Below are 16712 nucleotides of genomic sequence, written 5' to 3'. Positions count from 1 at the left end.
ACTGTGTAGAGAACCAGCTGAAGGCAGATTTGATTGAGAATATCAGAGTGGGTGTGAGAACCCGGACGTCATCCCCGATGAATTGCCAGGTATGCCACCTGAACACGACATTGAATTCCTCATAGATCTTTTACCTGGTACTGCACCTATTTCTAAGAGGCCATATAGAACGTCAGTTGGAGAATTAGAGGAACTTAAGAAATAGTTAAAGGAATTTCTAGATAAGAGGTTCATTCGTCCTAGTTCTTCACCTTGGGGAGCACCCATGATATTCGTTAAGAAGAAGGATGGTACACAGATGATGTATGTTGATTATAGAGCCTTGAATGAGGTTACCACCAAGAACAAGTATCCGTTGCCTCGTATAGAAGACCTGTTTGATCAGTTGAAGGGAGCTAGAGTATTCTCAAAGATTGACTTGAGGTCAGGGTATCATCAGCTAAGGATATGACCTTCGGATATTGCCTAGACAGCTTTCACTACCAGATATGGGCTTTATGAATATACAGTAATGTCCTTTGGGTTGACTAATGCTCCAGCTTACTTCATGTACCTGATGAACAAGGTATTTATGGAATATCTTGACAAGTTTATAGTGGTGTTCATTGATGATATTCTGGTGCACTCTAGGAATGAGGAGGAACATGAGGAACATTTGAGGCTTGTTCTGCAGAAACTCAGAGAAAATTAGTTGTATGCCAAGCTCAGCAAGTGTGAATTCTAGCTGAGTGAGGTCTTGTTTCTTGGTCATGTTATCACAGATGGAGGTATTGCAGTTGATCCAAGGAGGGTCAGGGATGTGTTAAAATGGGAACCGCCAACGACAGTGTCAAAGATCTAGAGTTTTCTAGGACTCGCAGGATATTACCAGAGGTTTATAGAAGGCTTCTCTAAGATAGTGAAACCCCTTACTTCACTACTAGAGAAAGGAAAGGAGTTTGTATAGTCAGAGGCATGTCGTGATAGTTTTGATGAGTTGAGGAAAAGGATGACTACTACACCAGTATTGATTATGCCTGATATTCACAAGAGTTTTGACATCTATTGTGATGCTTCTAAACAACTTCTTGGTTGTGTATTGATGCAAGAGGGGCATATGATTGCATATGCGTCTTGCCAGTTGAGGAAACATGAGCAGAACTACCCCAATCCTGATATGGAGTTAGCAGCCGTGGTGCATGCTTTGAAGATATAGAGACACTATTTGTTGGGTCACAGATGCCAGATATACACTGACCACAAGAGTTTGAAGTATATCTTCACTCATAATGACCTCAATCTGAGACAACGAAGATGGTTAGAGCTCATCAAGGACTATGACCTGGAGATACACTGTCATCTAGGGAAGGCCAATGTGGTTGCCGATGCGTTGAGTCGCAAGAGTTATGTGAATGCAACATTGGCTAATCAGATGCCTTAGGAATTGTATAAGGAGTTTGAGCAACTCAATCATGGGTTCGTTGCTCATACTGAAGGGATCACTATGGAAGTGGAGCCGACTCTCGAGCAGGAGATACAGAAGGGTCAGCTTGAAGATGCTAAGATTCAAGAGATAAAGGAGATAATGGAAGCAGGCAAGGAACCTGACTTCACTGAGGATGAACAGGGCATTGTGTGGTTCTGGAAGAGGATATGTGTACTAGATGTGGATCACCTTCGTGAGAAAATTCTGCAGGAAGCCCATGATTCAGCTTTATTCAATCCATCCTGGCAGTACCAAGATGTACCAGGACTTGAAGGAGAGATATCTGTGGTATGGTATGAAGCATGATGTTGCAGCTCATGTGGCACTGTGTGATGTGTGTCAGAGAGTCAAGGCAAAACATCAGAGATCAGCGGTTTGTTACAGCCATTGAAGGTGACAGAATGGAAATGGGAAGAAATGGGTATGGATTTCATTGTGGGATTGCCACATACACGAGATGGTTATGATTAGATATGGGTCATAGTGGATTGATTGACCAAGGTAGCTCACTTCATTCTGGTGAAGACTACTTACACAGGAGCACGACTATCAGAGCTATATATCTTCAGGATTGTGTGTTTGCATGGGGTAACTAAGAAGATAGTGTCAGATAGAGGTACTCAGTTCACGTCTTTATTCTGGCAGAAGTTGCATGAGTCAATGGATACGAAGTTGAATTTCAGCTTCGCTTATCATCCACAGACAAATGGGCAAACAGAAATGACAAATCAGGTGTTAGAGGATATGCTCAGGGCCTGCGCTCTAAAGCACGGAGGCAATTGGGATAAGAGCTTGCCGTTTGCAGAGTTCTCGTATAACAACAGTTATCAGGCCAGTTTGAAGATGGCACCGTTTGAGGTATTGTATGGTAGGAAGTGTAGAACTCCATTGTATTGGATTGACACAGGCGAAAGCTAGTTATTCGGGCCTGAGATCATTAAAGATGCCGAACGACAAGTGCAGGTTATCCGTGAGAATCTGAAAGTAGCACAGTCGAGGCAGAAGAGTTATAGAGATACTCGATGATAGGAGTTGAATTTCGAAGAAGGAGAGTTTGTGTATATGAAAGTGTCACCTATTAGAGGTTTGCACAGATTCAAAGTTAAAGAGAAGTTGTCACCTCGTTACATTGGCTCGTTCAAGATCTTGGAACGGAAGGGCAAGGTAGCTTACCAGCTAGAGCTACCTGTGCGACTGTTAGATGTGCACAACGTGTTCCACATATCGCAGTTGAAGAAGTGCTTGAGAGTACCTGAGGAACAGTTGCTACTAGAGGAGTTGAATGTGCAGGATGATTTGACCTACACTGAGTACCTAGTCAAAATCGTGGACACATTGGAGAGAATCACCCGGAGTAAGACGATTTGGATGTGTAAGGTTCAATGGAGTCACCATGCTAAGGACGAGGCCACTTAGGAACGAGAGGATGAGTTACAGGCAGAATTTCCAAAGCTCTTTGCTAGCCTAGCCGAATCTCGAGGACAAGATTCGTTTTAAGCGGGGTAGGTCTGTAACACCCTAAATTTTTAGGTTAGGAACCAAAACAAAATTTTGTTAGATTTGTTGCAAGCTAGATAAGGTTCTATTTAAATTCTTTTGATTTTAGAACATTTATCATGAATTATAAATAATTTACTTAGCCATAGAAAGAAATATAAGGAAAGTAGGCATTGTTCATTTCATGCTGATGCATTGTTTTCTGGTTTGTTTGTAGTTGAATTTAAATTTCAAATTTAAATTCAAACAAATTTACATGTTTCTTTTTCCTTCCTCCATCTTTTCCCTTTTGGGCCTAATCCAAATCTCCCTCTCTCTCCCACTCTCTCTTTTTCCCTCTTGGCCCAGCCCATTCTCTTCCACCCCCCCCCCCCCCACCCCCTTCTTTTCTTTCCACGTGGCCCAACCGGCCCAACTCCCCCTCCCCTTTCTTTTACCCCCCGCGTGGCCCAACCTACTCAGGCCGGCCTAGCCACCTCCCCGTGCTAGCCTGCCCCGTCTCCCCCTCTCTTCTCCCCTTCCTCTCTCGCCGCCAGGTGGGACCCGCCTGTCAGGCCCGTCCTCAAGCTTGAGCCAGGCTCGAACTCGTGCCCGAGTCCGGCCGTGGCCCGCCTCCCCATGCACCTTGGGCCCGCACACCGAGGCCCTGCAGCCCCACCTCTCGCCTCACGGAACCCTAGCCCTAGCTATCATCGCCCGCGCCGAGCTCGGGGCACCGCCGTGCCACCGTTTGGCTACCTCTCTTCGCCCGCCAAGCCCCGCCTGAGCTCCACGTTGTGGTAAGCCTCGTAGCTGGCCGTTCCTTTCCCTCCCTCTAGCTTACTCATGCCAGGGATTGCTCGCCGAAACCCTAAGCCCGCGCGCTGCCGTCGTGCGCCCCACTCTAGGCCTTGACTCGCCAACCCGAGCCCCTAGCCGCCTTCCCCTTCTCGCTCTCCCTCTTCCTGGCCTTTGCCCAAGCAAAACCGAGCCAGAAACTCACCGCCGCCCGTGATCGCATGACTCGCCACTGCCCGTGATCTCATGACTCGCCGCCAGCGCCTACCACTGCCACCCCGAGCCGCCAAGCCCTTACCGCCGTCGCATCTTGATCCAACAGATCAGATCCGATCTAGATTGGGTCAATATAACCCATACCGGTCAACCCTATTCGGTTTTGCAAAAGAGACACTCTATTTTCTCGAAATCAACCCGTGGTCTGCCCTTGTTCAAAAGTAATTACATTTAGGTCTTTTTTATTCTGTTTCAACCCCTGATCTTTTCTAAAATATAACCCGCCGTCCCTAGCCTCTCTGTTTCTAAATCTAACCCCTAGATTTAAGGTTTATTTATATTTTAGCCCTCTGTTTAATCATTCAGAGCCCTTTTATTTTCAAATCTTTTACAAATAAGCCCCTAGAACCATGTTTTAGCCATAACTTTTCTGTTTTAACTCCATTTTCATCTATTCTTGCGCTCACGCGATCCTTGCGATGTGTACAGTAGCTTTATGACCTTGTTTTGCTCTGTTTATATTATTTGGTGTACTGTTTCTTATTTATTGTACTTGCTTGCTTGTATGTACTTGTGTGATGCGATAGACGGTGCGCAGTACGAGGATCCGCCAGAGCAAGGCTTTGAAGAAGGTAAGTGGTCCTTGATCATACTTCAGTCCTAATAATCTTAATATACACCTTTACTTTATTTGCATGCATGTGCCCATAATATAATGGATCCCAAACTAAGGACGTGCCTAGTTTCTATTGTACTTCCTTGATTAAACCCGGGTTTTTTATTTTATGTTGTAGTTTTGCTAGTTGCTTCTACTTAGACTATGGTTGGTTAACATGGAAACAATGCTACAGTTGTTTTACTTCATGTTCTCGAGTACTTTAAGGTGATAACTATAAGATCATTGCATTAATTGGAACATGGAGAACTACCCAGAAAAATAGTGCAACCACAATACTACATGACTCTGATCTTGACTAATTAATTAGAAACTTTAACTTGTAATGATCTTACCGAAAGGGCAAGAGGGGAGTAAGTTGATGGGGTATAGCCCGGTCCTCTTGCAGGCTTTGTTTATGGTCTTTGGCTAAGGTACTTGCGACAGTTCAAGTACCTGCAAGTTAAGCATACAATTTGTTAGTGTGAAGTATGTGCTTCTTAGTGTAAAGCTTGTGTGTGTTTGTGTAAAACTTTTGAAAATTTAAAGTGCAAGTAAAAAAGGGGTGTTTTTGTAATTACAGAAAAACCTAAGGTTGTTTTTGCAAAATGTAATTGGATAGGAGGTAATTTTCGAAATAAGTGAAGGGTGGTTTTGCAAACATGTTTTTCTTACTTTATCCCCTGTAAAAATTATGTATTTATCCGAAAGTTGCATTTGAAATGTATGTGTTGAAGTGTGTAAAAATTTTGGGTAAAGTTGTGGAAATAAGGGTATTTATGTAATTTTATAAAAGTACAAGTCCTTTTATGCAAGTAATTGAATTACAAAAGTAATTTTCAAAGTTATTCAGGACTAAAGTGTAAAAGGTGCAAGTCATCATGACATGTCTATCCAGTCATTATGACATGTCTATCCCGTCATCATGACGTGTCACAAATGCTTGCATTTAGGTCCTAGATTTTATAAAGTTACACTCTTTAGGATAAAAGTAATTCAAATTCAACCTTTGTTCAAAATTTCATGTGCAAAGATATAAGTTTTGAGTTTTTGAACTTGGGCCCTAAAGCAATGTTGTAGAGTTTGAAAAACTCTCCAACTTTCGTTTTGGACATTTCTTCATTAGGTTTTTAGATTAATGAGAAATTTATACTTTACAGAAAGGTCCCTGCAATTTTCTGAAATTGCACATAAGTCCTTATGAAGTCTCTTTTCCCTTTCTCCTCTATTTCTTTTCTCCCTGGCGTCTCCTTCTTTTCTTCTACCACCAGCGGAGCTCCTTTACCCCTGCCTCCCTTCCTCTTCTCCATGCGGCAGCAGGTCGGGTGAGCAGCACAGCGCCGGGCTCGGGCGGATCCAGGTGGGCGCGCGGCGCAAGCGTAGGAGCGCGGCAGGTGCGCGGAGCGGCGCGGCTCGGGCGCGGCGCACGCGCGCGGGCGAGCGGAGGCGCGCGGGCGCGGGGCGCGCGGGCGGCAGGCCGGCGGCGCGGCTGCGGCTCCAGGCGGGCGGCGCTGAAGCGGAGCTGGAGCGCGGGCGCAGGCGCGGCGCCGAGCTGAGTGAGCGGTGGCGGGCGGCCCCGGGCGAGCTGGAGCAAGCGCGCGGCGCGGGCGGGCCCAGGAGCAGAGCGCCGGCGGCGGGCTGGAGCGCGTGAGCAAGTGCAGTGCACGGCGGCTCGGCCGGCGCAGGCACGCGAGGCGCAGGAGTGGGCGCGTAGGCTGGTGGCGCGTGTGCCCAGCTAGCTGGTGGCATGCGGCAGCGCGGCGCAAGACCGGAGGCAGTGTGCGGGCGCAAGCAGAGGCGAGCGACGGCGGCGTGGCGGCACACGGGCGACACAAGAGCAGGAGTGGAGCCCAGGGCCAAGCGGCGCTGGAATGGGTGGCGCAGGCGCGCGTGGTGGCGTGGCAGGCATGGAGCTGAGGTGCACGCGGCTCGGGCATGTGCAGGTGTGGCGCGGCAAGGCCGGAGTAAATGCGGGTCCGGCAGCAAGAAGAGGAGAAGCAACGGCGTGAACGTGCAGAGCGATGGCGTGCAGCGCATGGCGGTGTCCCCGCTGAGCGAGCTCAGGCCGCGACCGGTTGGTGTGCAGGAAAGTCGCGCGCAGTGCGGGAGGAGCTACAGTGTGGCGGCTATAGACAAATCCGCACGGGAGTAGTAGAGCCACGCGTAGAGAACGTCGGAGGCCGTCGAGCAGAAGGCAGGGGAAGGCACAGCCCTAATGCAGGTAGACCATGGTCCTCGTGAAGGCGGAGAAGTGATTATGGCGCGACGAGCCGAAAGGAAAGGTGGCAAAGCGAAGGCGGGAACCGGGTGCAACGAGCTCGGAGAAGTCACGGTGCAGCCAGGCACGGCGAGCTCCCTTTGTCCATGCGGAGGTCGGGGCAGGAGTAACGCGGCGCGGATTCGACGCGCAGCGCATGACCGGCGGCGGTGGAAGACCGGTCCTGATGGTGTCACAGCAGATGGAGAGGGCGGCGGAGTTACAGGACCCGGAGGTCCGAGCGGAACTAAACCGGCGCGTTCGCGAGTGCGAGCAGAAGTATTTTGCCAGTGGCCGGCTCAGTTCGTTTCCGCAGGCGCGTGCGTATGCAAGGCAACCGACCATGCGCATGCAGGCTGGGGGCCGTTGATGCGGGAGCAGAGCAGAAGCGGTGCACCGGAGATGCGATCAGGCGCGGTGGTCCTGCAGGAGGCTGCGCGGGTGTGCCGACCGTGTTTCTGCAGCACACACGCATGAGCAGTGGAGGCTGAGTCCGTGAGCAGGAAAACCCTAAGGTTCGCGGAGGAGTTGGCATAGCGAACCCATCCGGCTCCATCGTCTTGTCCTATGGTCCACGACATCCAGCAACTCCTTTCCCTCGTCGATCGATCGAGCGAGACCACAACACCTCGAGGAAACTCCTGAACCCCTATCGAGTTTCTTCGATCCCTGTGTGCCAGAACATCATCGCCATGGCACAGCCGACTGTTGTCGCCACGGGTCACCGTGAGAAGTACCCCCGACCATCTTCCACCCACTGCAACCCTTCCCTGCAAACTTCTTCGTCACCCACGGAATCTCATCACCGTCAAGTACTTCTCACCACCGATCCTGTTCATCGTGGGAATTCACTTTCTACCCGTTCTTCTCCACAACCAAAGCTACTCCAAGGTTTGCCCTGATTCACTGAATCTTTCTAATGCCGGCAACTCCTTTGCCGGAATATCGTCGTTATCTTCCTGTTCTCTGTTTTCCCCGACCAGGGACTTAATTGCTTCGATTTAGAAAGTTCTAGGGTGTTCTCTGTAAAATTTCCAGAGTTTTCTCTATTTCAACTCAGTGAACTTCTACATTTCATAGATTTTCATAAGAAGTTCAGAAAAATACAAAATCAGTGTTGTTTGGATCCTTAAGTCAAAATTTACAAGTTTTATGTTGTGCTCTTCAATTTAAAGTCTGTGATTTGTGGTCTAGGTTAAATATTAGAGAATGTGTGCTTTATTTGTACCTTATGTGATATGCATGTGCTGTAGCTGAAAGGTAAATCATAGGATATATGTCTTAAGTAGAGATGTGTGATACCTAGTTAATCCTTTTACACGAGTGCTCATGTCCCTGCCATCAAGACTTTGTCCTTGTCTTGATTGCAGTCTTCTTAAGTCCTTTCCGTATAAGGATCCTCGTTGGTTCGTGTGTGTCTGCTGCTTAGCCAAAACATCTCTGCAGCTATGCTTCAGCATCGGCTATTAGCTCAGCCGCTAAGCATCCGTTTCCTTTGAGTCTATGATGCTTCTGTGTAACAGCTGTCAGCCAATGCATTTCTTTTGATATGCTTCTACCATCGGCTGGTTAGTTGATCCGGTTGTTACCCTTCTAATATCGGCTACTGCCGATATAATTCTTCTGTTCTGTCCTACATCGGCTGCACATAGTCGATGTATCGGAGATGCACACACGATCTTAGGGTTCTTGCTATCGGCCGCTCCAAGCCGATTCTAGTTGTTTTCCATATCGGTCAAATATGACCGATCAATCCTTAGTTTTCCCATCCTTAATCACACCCTTCTATCAGCCGATTTATCAGCTAGGAAATCGACTATATATATCTATCGGTCATATACCTCAACCACACATCAATCGGCTAAACCTGATGCATCCTTATTGGTTAAGACCGAGACCAATGCACCGACCATCAGTTAGACCAAAAACATGCTGATAATCCAATCGGCAAGATCCTTCCTTTTTCTGTTCTTAAAGTACTGTACTTTTAACATTCCTACCCATATCAGCCGATTTGACCCCAGCTGAACTCAAATCGGCTAACCTCTTCTGCTTAGATACAGAGACCGTTTTTGCCAATTTCTCCTTCAACAGAAATCAGCCGACTTCCTAAGGCAAAGTAGATAGCTCCCTCCTTTGCCAATTCTATCGGCTAAACCCCTGTTGTTCCAATCGGCTCTGTTGTAATCTTCAACGAATAGCCGATTTTAATTAGTTGTCCTCCTAAAGCTCTATCTAAGTCTAGTTCAGATCTTTCTGATTGTTATGTGAGTAGTATGTTAAATGAATGTTGAATTGCAACTTTATCATAAGGTAAAATAGCTTATGTGCACACTTTGAATGTAATGTTGCATTGCATGTAGATACGACTACTTCTGCAAGCGGTACCTACAAGATCTCCTAGGAGTCTGCAGAGGATGTTTCTGAAGACCAAGGGAACGTCACCAAAGGATTATCAGAAGCCCCGAACCAAAGTTCAGAAGCTAATAAAGGCAAGCCCCGATGCATACCCCAGTAATTCAATGTATTACAATTCCATTATTCTATCATATATCTTGCATTACATCTAGGAGTTGGAGTGAAACCCTAGTTGCATGATATCTTAGGAATCCAATGTATTGTACCGAGTCCTTATCATTTAGATGCTCTGCTAAAAAGGACTGGTAAAAGTCGGGTGATTTCCTGTCACTCGCACGACTTAGGAGTTGCATGTTTACTATTCTGCAATCACTATAAGGATGATGGGCAGGGTCATGTGCTGTATCATGACCTGAGGATTACCCTGTCTGTTTTGATAAAAGTTTTAAGGTCGAAATGTGTGGTAGTGGTGGCTAAGAGTTTGAAAGTACTAGCCACATGCCGCGAAATATGGTAAGCGGTAAGCCTAGTACCCGAATGGCCCGGCAAATGGACACGTTTCCACCACTCGACTTTTATTTTATGTTTACACGCACCGACGTGTGGGAGTACGTTCTGCATGGCAGATAGGAATACGGGTTTTGTAGTCGCGCTACAGACGTATGTCCTGCACAATTGGTGTGCGTACGGTCCTGCAGTCGCTTGTGGTGGCCCTGATCCATAACCCGGAATATGAGGGAAACGGTTGCTTCGGAACGATCTTTGCATGTTCCAAGCTTGTGTGTTAGGTTTACCTTGCAAGGTTAAATTCGATTCGGAATCGTCCGCCTCTCACGAGGATTGAGACTGCTTATCCCTTTTGCCACATCGAGTAAAAAGTGTAATTATTGATGGAATAATCTTGATGGATGATAATCTCTATCTTGCATGTTTAGTATAGGTGCTTACCTAGAATGGCTAATCAAGCTAGAATCTGAAAGCTAAAACTTGAAAGTAGGTTATACTCTGTGTTGCTTTTCAGCTGAAAATAAACCCAGAATCCTTGAAATGCCTTCATGAGTCTAGTTACGGGCTAAAGTATACCCAATCCCGGGTAAGCCTTGCTGAGTATTAGTATACTCAGTCTTGCTAGTTATATGTTTTTCAGGTAAAGCCTTTGAAGACCCTACTCTTCCCCTGTTTTGGCCCTATGCTCTTCCAGATGGTTGGTCCGTGGAATGGGATCCGTCCCCGGCCAATACTGATGATACCGAGTGATGTCGTGCCCGGGCTTAACATGACATCCGTCTTGACGACACGTTGTGAATCGTCGCGTATGTTTTCCGCTGCCAAAAACTATAACTTTAACAGTTTGTAATGTTATCTCTAAACTTGAAACTTCGTACTACTTTTGGAAACCCTTGTAATGTAATTCTCTGTAATGTAAAATATGATGGTGACTGTATCTCTGGACTCACCTTCGTGTGAGGTAACCTTATTTGATCCTGTATCCGGTGGTTTATCAGGACGTTACCGGACAGGCTAAGGGATTATACCGTTTGAAGCACGTTGGAGCCCTCAAGAATGGACTCGCGTACTTGAGCCAGTATAATTCAGGTTGGTTCTGTCACAGCTGGTATCAGAGCTATAAGGTTACTCTGGAGATACATCTTACCTTAAAAATGCTTTCAGTATAAAAATTTGACCAACAAAATGTTTGGCAAAGCCGCGTTGGATTCGTTAAGGATTATGCTTAGTACGTAAAGCCCTAGGGTAATGTTTATAAGGGAAATAGAGGTGGCTATAATATATATATATATAACCCCAACTACCGGCTTTACTTTTCTGTCAAAACTTAAATTCATGCACAACCCCCAACTTTACATTCTGTAACGACACCTTCAATGATGAGGTGAGAAGGTAAGGATCCTCAGCTAACTGGGGAGTTAGCCTTCCCGTCGGTGATGCGAACCGAACGCTGTTTCTCAAGCAGTGGCCTACTTGAGATGCTGCCAATATATCAACTTAGGTTGAATATATTGGGAGTATATGGTTCGGCGCAGGGTATGGCGATCGCAGTTCATACCCCCGCATTTTGCGGTACCCCATGAATACGTTGTTTCAATAACGTATGTTAACGTCTTCTGTACGGTGGTAATTGTACAGATGTTGTTTCTATAGTGAACAGTACTGTTTGGGGATGCTTTCTTGACATGCTGGCATGAAAGGTTCAGTATATACATACTATGTTTTCTGCAGGTATGTTAACCACGATTCGATAGGTTCTGAACGGGTAGGATTATCGACTAGATATTATAGGGAGAGACGTATTTATATTGTGCCACCGTAACTAACCACGTAAGACCAAGGTTACTTGGCAGTTATTTTTGTTTGTGAGGACGTGTAGTACGTGCATGCATCATGCTATCTTGGATGGATTTGATTGCCTTGCTTGTTACATTGCTATGTTAAAATATGTTGCTTGTATCTGAGTGTCTGTCTAGACTTTGTGTTGTAGGAGCCAACATAATCTGCTAGGCTAACTTAAAGTTGAGAAAGTCTTTTGTGAATCAAGTGGGTTGGGTCATGTTTGAACCTTATCGCTGATCTTAGTTTGACAGCCAAATCAAACCCTTGATCTTGCTTTAAATCTGTTTCGGCAGAACCATTGAGCTTTTCTTTTGATGGTTAAACCTTGGTAATTGTCAGCAAACCCTTCAATCCATCATTCAAAGATCCATCTATCCTCTCCTGATGTTGTACCTTATATTGTTGGCTATTCTGGTTACAACATCTGAAAGATGCACCTTCAATTTTTGCTCAGATGATTTTGAATAAATTAAAAAGATTTATGACAATAATTACTTTTTGAATACAATTCTCCCGGCAAAAGTTATGCATCATAACATATACCATCTTTGGTCAGTGCATGGTGTTGCATCGTCATCGAAAGTCCATAGACTGACTAACGGGTATGCATCCAGTACAACTTCGGGTTGTCTTGAGTTTCCTAGATCTATCTTGTTGCTGTTGGCACTACAAGGTTGTTATTCCTTTTTTTTTGTGGTGGTGTTTAATCACATGACCATGATGCCGTGTCGGAACCTAAGGCCTCATGTGCGGCTGCAGCCACATGATTGAGCCATTAGGAGTGCACTGGTGACTAGGTTTATGTGACGTAACCCCACTGCAATCTCTTCTTATGCAACCTTACTTAGTGCCCTAACTTTTGATCCCCGCTTAAGGATATAGAACTACCCAGGTGTTAGCTACGAGAGAACGGTTGCAGGGTGCGAGTCGTGTGCATCATCAACTCATGAGGGTATGCATCATACTTTATGCATTTCTTACGTGCATACATCGCAAGCATCGTCATCATTGCATCATGGTGTAAACATTGCATCATGGTAATTGCATTGTGTCATATGCACCATTTTAGTCGTGCATGAAATCCTCCATCCTCGTGTTGCACCATCATAGTAACCATACATTACCATAGTGCATCATGTTCATGGTTATATATCGAGCATTGCACTCTGAGTTGCAGCATTTTATCATTACTCCTTGATTGCATCGGTATAAATAGGCATGTTTGCAATCAACAGCATCTAAATCATTCAGGTAATAAACTCTGAGCAGGAATGTTTCAAACATCACTTATCAATCTCTCATACTATTCTCACTTGTTATCCATAAGTTTGTGATGAATGTCGCCGACATTTATCGTCGTCATGTGGTGATCTTAGCTCTGGGAGAACTTGATCACCTTCCTCTCTCTTCTCTCGTCAAACTCAACCATGTACAATCTATCCATGCTCTTGTCATACTCATCTCGTCATACTCCAACGGCTTTTACAATAACCATCAATCTTCCCTGGTGTGATTGCTTTTTGCCACTTCTGATGGATGATTTGCTTCTCTTCCATTAAGAGTCTTTCGTCCTGAATCTCGGGACGAGATTCTTTTTAGGGGGGAAGGCTGTGACAATTCAAGTACCTGTAAGTTAAGCATACAATTTGTTAGTGTGAAGTATGTGCTTGTTAGTGTAAAGCTTGTGTGTGTTTGTGTGAAACTTTTGAAAATTTAAAGTGCAAGTAAAAAAGGGGTGTTTTCGTAATTATAGAAAAACCTAAGGTTGTTTTTGCAAAATGTAATTGGATAGGAGGTAATTTTTGAAATAAGTGAAGGGTGGTTTTGCAAACATGTTTTTCTTACTTTATCCCCTGTAAAAATTATGTATTTATCCGAAAGTTGCATTTGAAATGTATGTGTTGAAGTATGTAAAAATTTTGGGTAAAGTTGTGGAAATAAGGGTATTTATGAAATTTTATAAAAGTAAAGTCCTTTTATGCAAGTAATTGAATTACAAAAGTAATTTTTAAAGTTATTCAGGACTAAAGTGTAAAAGGTGCAAGTCATCATGACATGTCTATCCAGTCATTGTGACGTGTCTATCCCGTCGTCGTGACGTGTCTATCCCGTCGTCATGACGTGTCATAAATGCTTGCATTTAGATCCTAGATTTTATAAAGTTACACTCTTTAGGACAAAAGTAATTCAAATCCAACCTTTGTTCAAAATTTCATGTGCAAAGATACAAGTTTTGAGTTTTTGAACTTGGGCCCTAAAGCAATGTTGTAGAGTTTGAAAAACTCTCCAACTTTCGTTTTGGGTATTTCTTCATTAGGGTTTTAGATTAATGAGAAATTTATGCTTTACAGAAAGGTCCCTACAATTTTCTAAAATTGCGCATAAGTCCTTGGGAAGTCTCTTTTCCCTTTCTCCTCTATTTCTTTTCTCCCTGGCGTCTCCTTCTTTTCTTCTACCACCGGCGGTGCTCCTTTTCCCCTGCCTCCCTTCCTCTTCTCCATGCGGCAGCAGGTCAGGCGAGCAGCACAGCGCCGGGCTCGGGCGGATCCAGGTGGGCGCGCGGCGCAAGCGCAGGAGCGCGGCAGGCGCGTGGAGCGGCTCGGCTCGGGCGCGGCGCACGCGCATGGGCGAGCAGAGGCGCGCGGATGCGGGGCACGCGGGCGGCAGGCTGGCGGCGCGGCTGCGGCTCCAGGCGGGCGGCGCTGAAGCGGAGCTGGAGCGTGGGCGCAGGCGCGGCGCCGAGCTGAGCGAGCGGTGGCGGGCGGCCCCGGGCGAGCTGGAGCAAGCGCGCGGCGCGGGCGGGCCTAGGAGCAGAGCGCCGGCGGCGGGCTGGAGCGCGCGAGGAAGTGCAGTGCACGGCGGCTCGGCCGGCGCAGGATCGCGAGGCGCGGGAGTGGGCGCGAAGGCTGGTGGCGCGCGTGCCCAGCGAGCTGGCGGCGTGCGGCAGCGCGGCGCAAGACCGGAGGCAGTGTGCGGGCGCAAGCAGAGGCGAGCGACGGCGGCGTGGCGGCACACGGGTGACACAAGAGCTGGAGTGGAGCCCAGGGCCTGGCGGCGCTGGAATGGGTGGCGCAGGCGCACGTGGTGGCGTGGCAGGCGTGGAGCTGAGGCGCACGCGGCTCGGGCATGTGCAGGTGTGGCACGGCAAGGCCGGAGTAAACGCGGGTCCGGCAGCAAGAAGAGGAGAAGCAGCTGCGTGAACGTGCAGAGCGACGGCGTGCAGCGCATGGCGGTGTCCCCGCTGAGCGAGCTCAAGCCGCGACCGGTTGGTGTGCAGGAAAGTCGCGCGCAGTGCGGGAGGAGCTACAGTGTGGCGGCTACAGACAAATCCGCACGGGAGTAGTAGAGCCAAGCGTAGAGAACGTCGGAGGCCGTCGAGCAGAAGGCAGCGGAAGGCACAGCCCTAATGCAGGCAGACCACGGTCCTCGCGAAAACGGAGGAGTGATTATGGCGCGACGAGCCGAAAGGAAAGGTGGCAAAGCGAAGGCGGGAACCGGGTGCAACGAGCTCGGAGAAGTCACGGTGCAGCCAGGCACGGCGAGCTCCCTTTGTCCATGCGGAGGTCGGGGCAGGAGTAACGCGGCGCGGATTCGACGCGCAGCGCATGACCGGCGGCGGTGGAAGACCGGTCCTGATGGTGTCACAGCAGATGGAGAGAGCGGTGGAGTTACAGGACCCGGAGGTCCGAGCGGAACTAAACCGGCGCGTTCGCGAGTGCGATCTGAAGTATTTTGCCAGTGGCCGGCTCAGTTCGTTTCCGTAGGCGCGTGCGTATGTAAGGCAACCGACCACGCGCATGCAGGCTGCGGGCCGTTGATGCGGGAGCAGAGTAGAAGCGGTGCACCGGAGATGCGATCAGGCGCGGCGGTCCTGCAGGAGGCTGCGCGGGTGTGCCGACCGTGTTTCTGCAGCACACACGCATGAGCAGTGGAGGCTTAGTCCGTGAGCAGGAAAACCCTAAGGTTCGCGGAGGAGTTGGCATAGCGAACCCATCTGGCTCCATCGTCTTGTCCTATGGTCCACGACATCCAGCAACTCCTTTCCCTCGTCGATCGATCGAGCGAGACCACAACAGCTCGAGGAAACTTCTGAACCCCCATCGAGTTTCTTCGATCACTTTCTACCCGTTCTTCTCCACAACCAAAGCTACCCCAAGGTTTGCCCTGATTCACTGAATCTTTCTAATGCCGGCAACTCCTTTGCCGGAATATCGTCGTTATCTTCCTGTTCTCTGTTTTCCCCGACCAGGGACTTAATTGCTTCGATTTAGAAAGTTCTAGGGTGTTCTCTGTAAAATTTCCAGAGTTTTCTCTATTTCAACTCAGTGAACTTCTACATTTCATAGATTTTCATAAGAAGTTCAGAAAAATACAAAATCAGTGTTGTTTGGATCCTTAAGTCAAAATTTACAAGTTTTATGTTGTGCTCTTCAATTTAAAGTCTGTGATTTGTGGTCTAGGTTAAATATTAGAGAATGTGTGCTTTATTTGTACCTTATGTGATATGCATGTGCTGTAGCTGAAAGGTAAATCATAGGATATATGTCTTAAGTAGAGATGTGTGATACCTAGTTAATCCTTTTACACGAGTGCTCATGTCCCTGCCATCAAGACTTTGTCCTTGTCTTGATTGCAGTCTTCTTAAGTCCTTTCCGTATAAGGATCCTCGTTGGTTCGTGTGTGTCTGCTGCTTAGCCAAAACATCTCTGCAGCTATGCTTCAGCATCGGCTATTAGCTCAGCCGCTAAGCATCCGTTTCCTTTGAGTCTATGATGCTTCTGTGTAACAGCTGTCAGCCAATGCATTTCTTTTGATATGCTTCTACCATCGGCTGGTTAGTTGATCCGGTTGTTACCCTTCTAATATCGGCTACTGCCGATATAATTCTTCTGTTCTGTCCTACATCGGCTGCACATAGTCGATGTATCGGAGATGCACACACGATCTTAGGGTTCTTGCTATCGGCCGCTCCAAGCCGATTCTAGTTGTTTTCCATATCGGTCAAATATGACCGATCAATCCTTAGTTTTCCCATCCTTAATCACACCCTTCTATCAGCCGATTTATCAGCTAGGAAATCGACTATATATATCTATCGGTCATATACCTCAACCACACATCAATCGGCTAAACCTGAT

The 16712-nt window shown here is 47.1% G+C and overlaps 1 protein-coding gene across 1 annotated transcript; it reads left to right on the top strand.

Moving 5' to 3' along the window:
• The first annotated feature begins 14197 nt into the window (after window positions 1-14197).
• LOC112896853 (spidroin-1-like) lies at window positions 14198-14917 on the top strand. Its single transcript, XM_025964980.1, has one exon. The coding sequence runs from the start codon at window positions 14198-14200 to the stop codon at window positions 14915-14917; it is 720 nt and encodes a 239-aa protein (XP_025820765.1).
• Window positions 14918-16712: the final 1795 nt, after the last annotated feature.

The sequence above is a fragment of the Panicum hallii genome, chromosome 1 (assembly GCF_002211085.1).
Source record: "Panicum hallii strain FIL2 chromosome 1, PHallii_v3.1, whole genome shotgun sequence".
Taxonomy (NCBI): Eukaryota; Viridiplantae; Streptophyta; class Magnoliopsida; order Poales; family Poaceae; genus Panicum; species Panicum hallii.
This window is presented reverse-complemented; position numbering and strand designations above follow the sequence as displayed.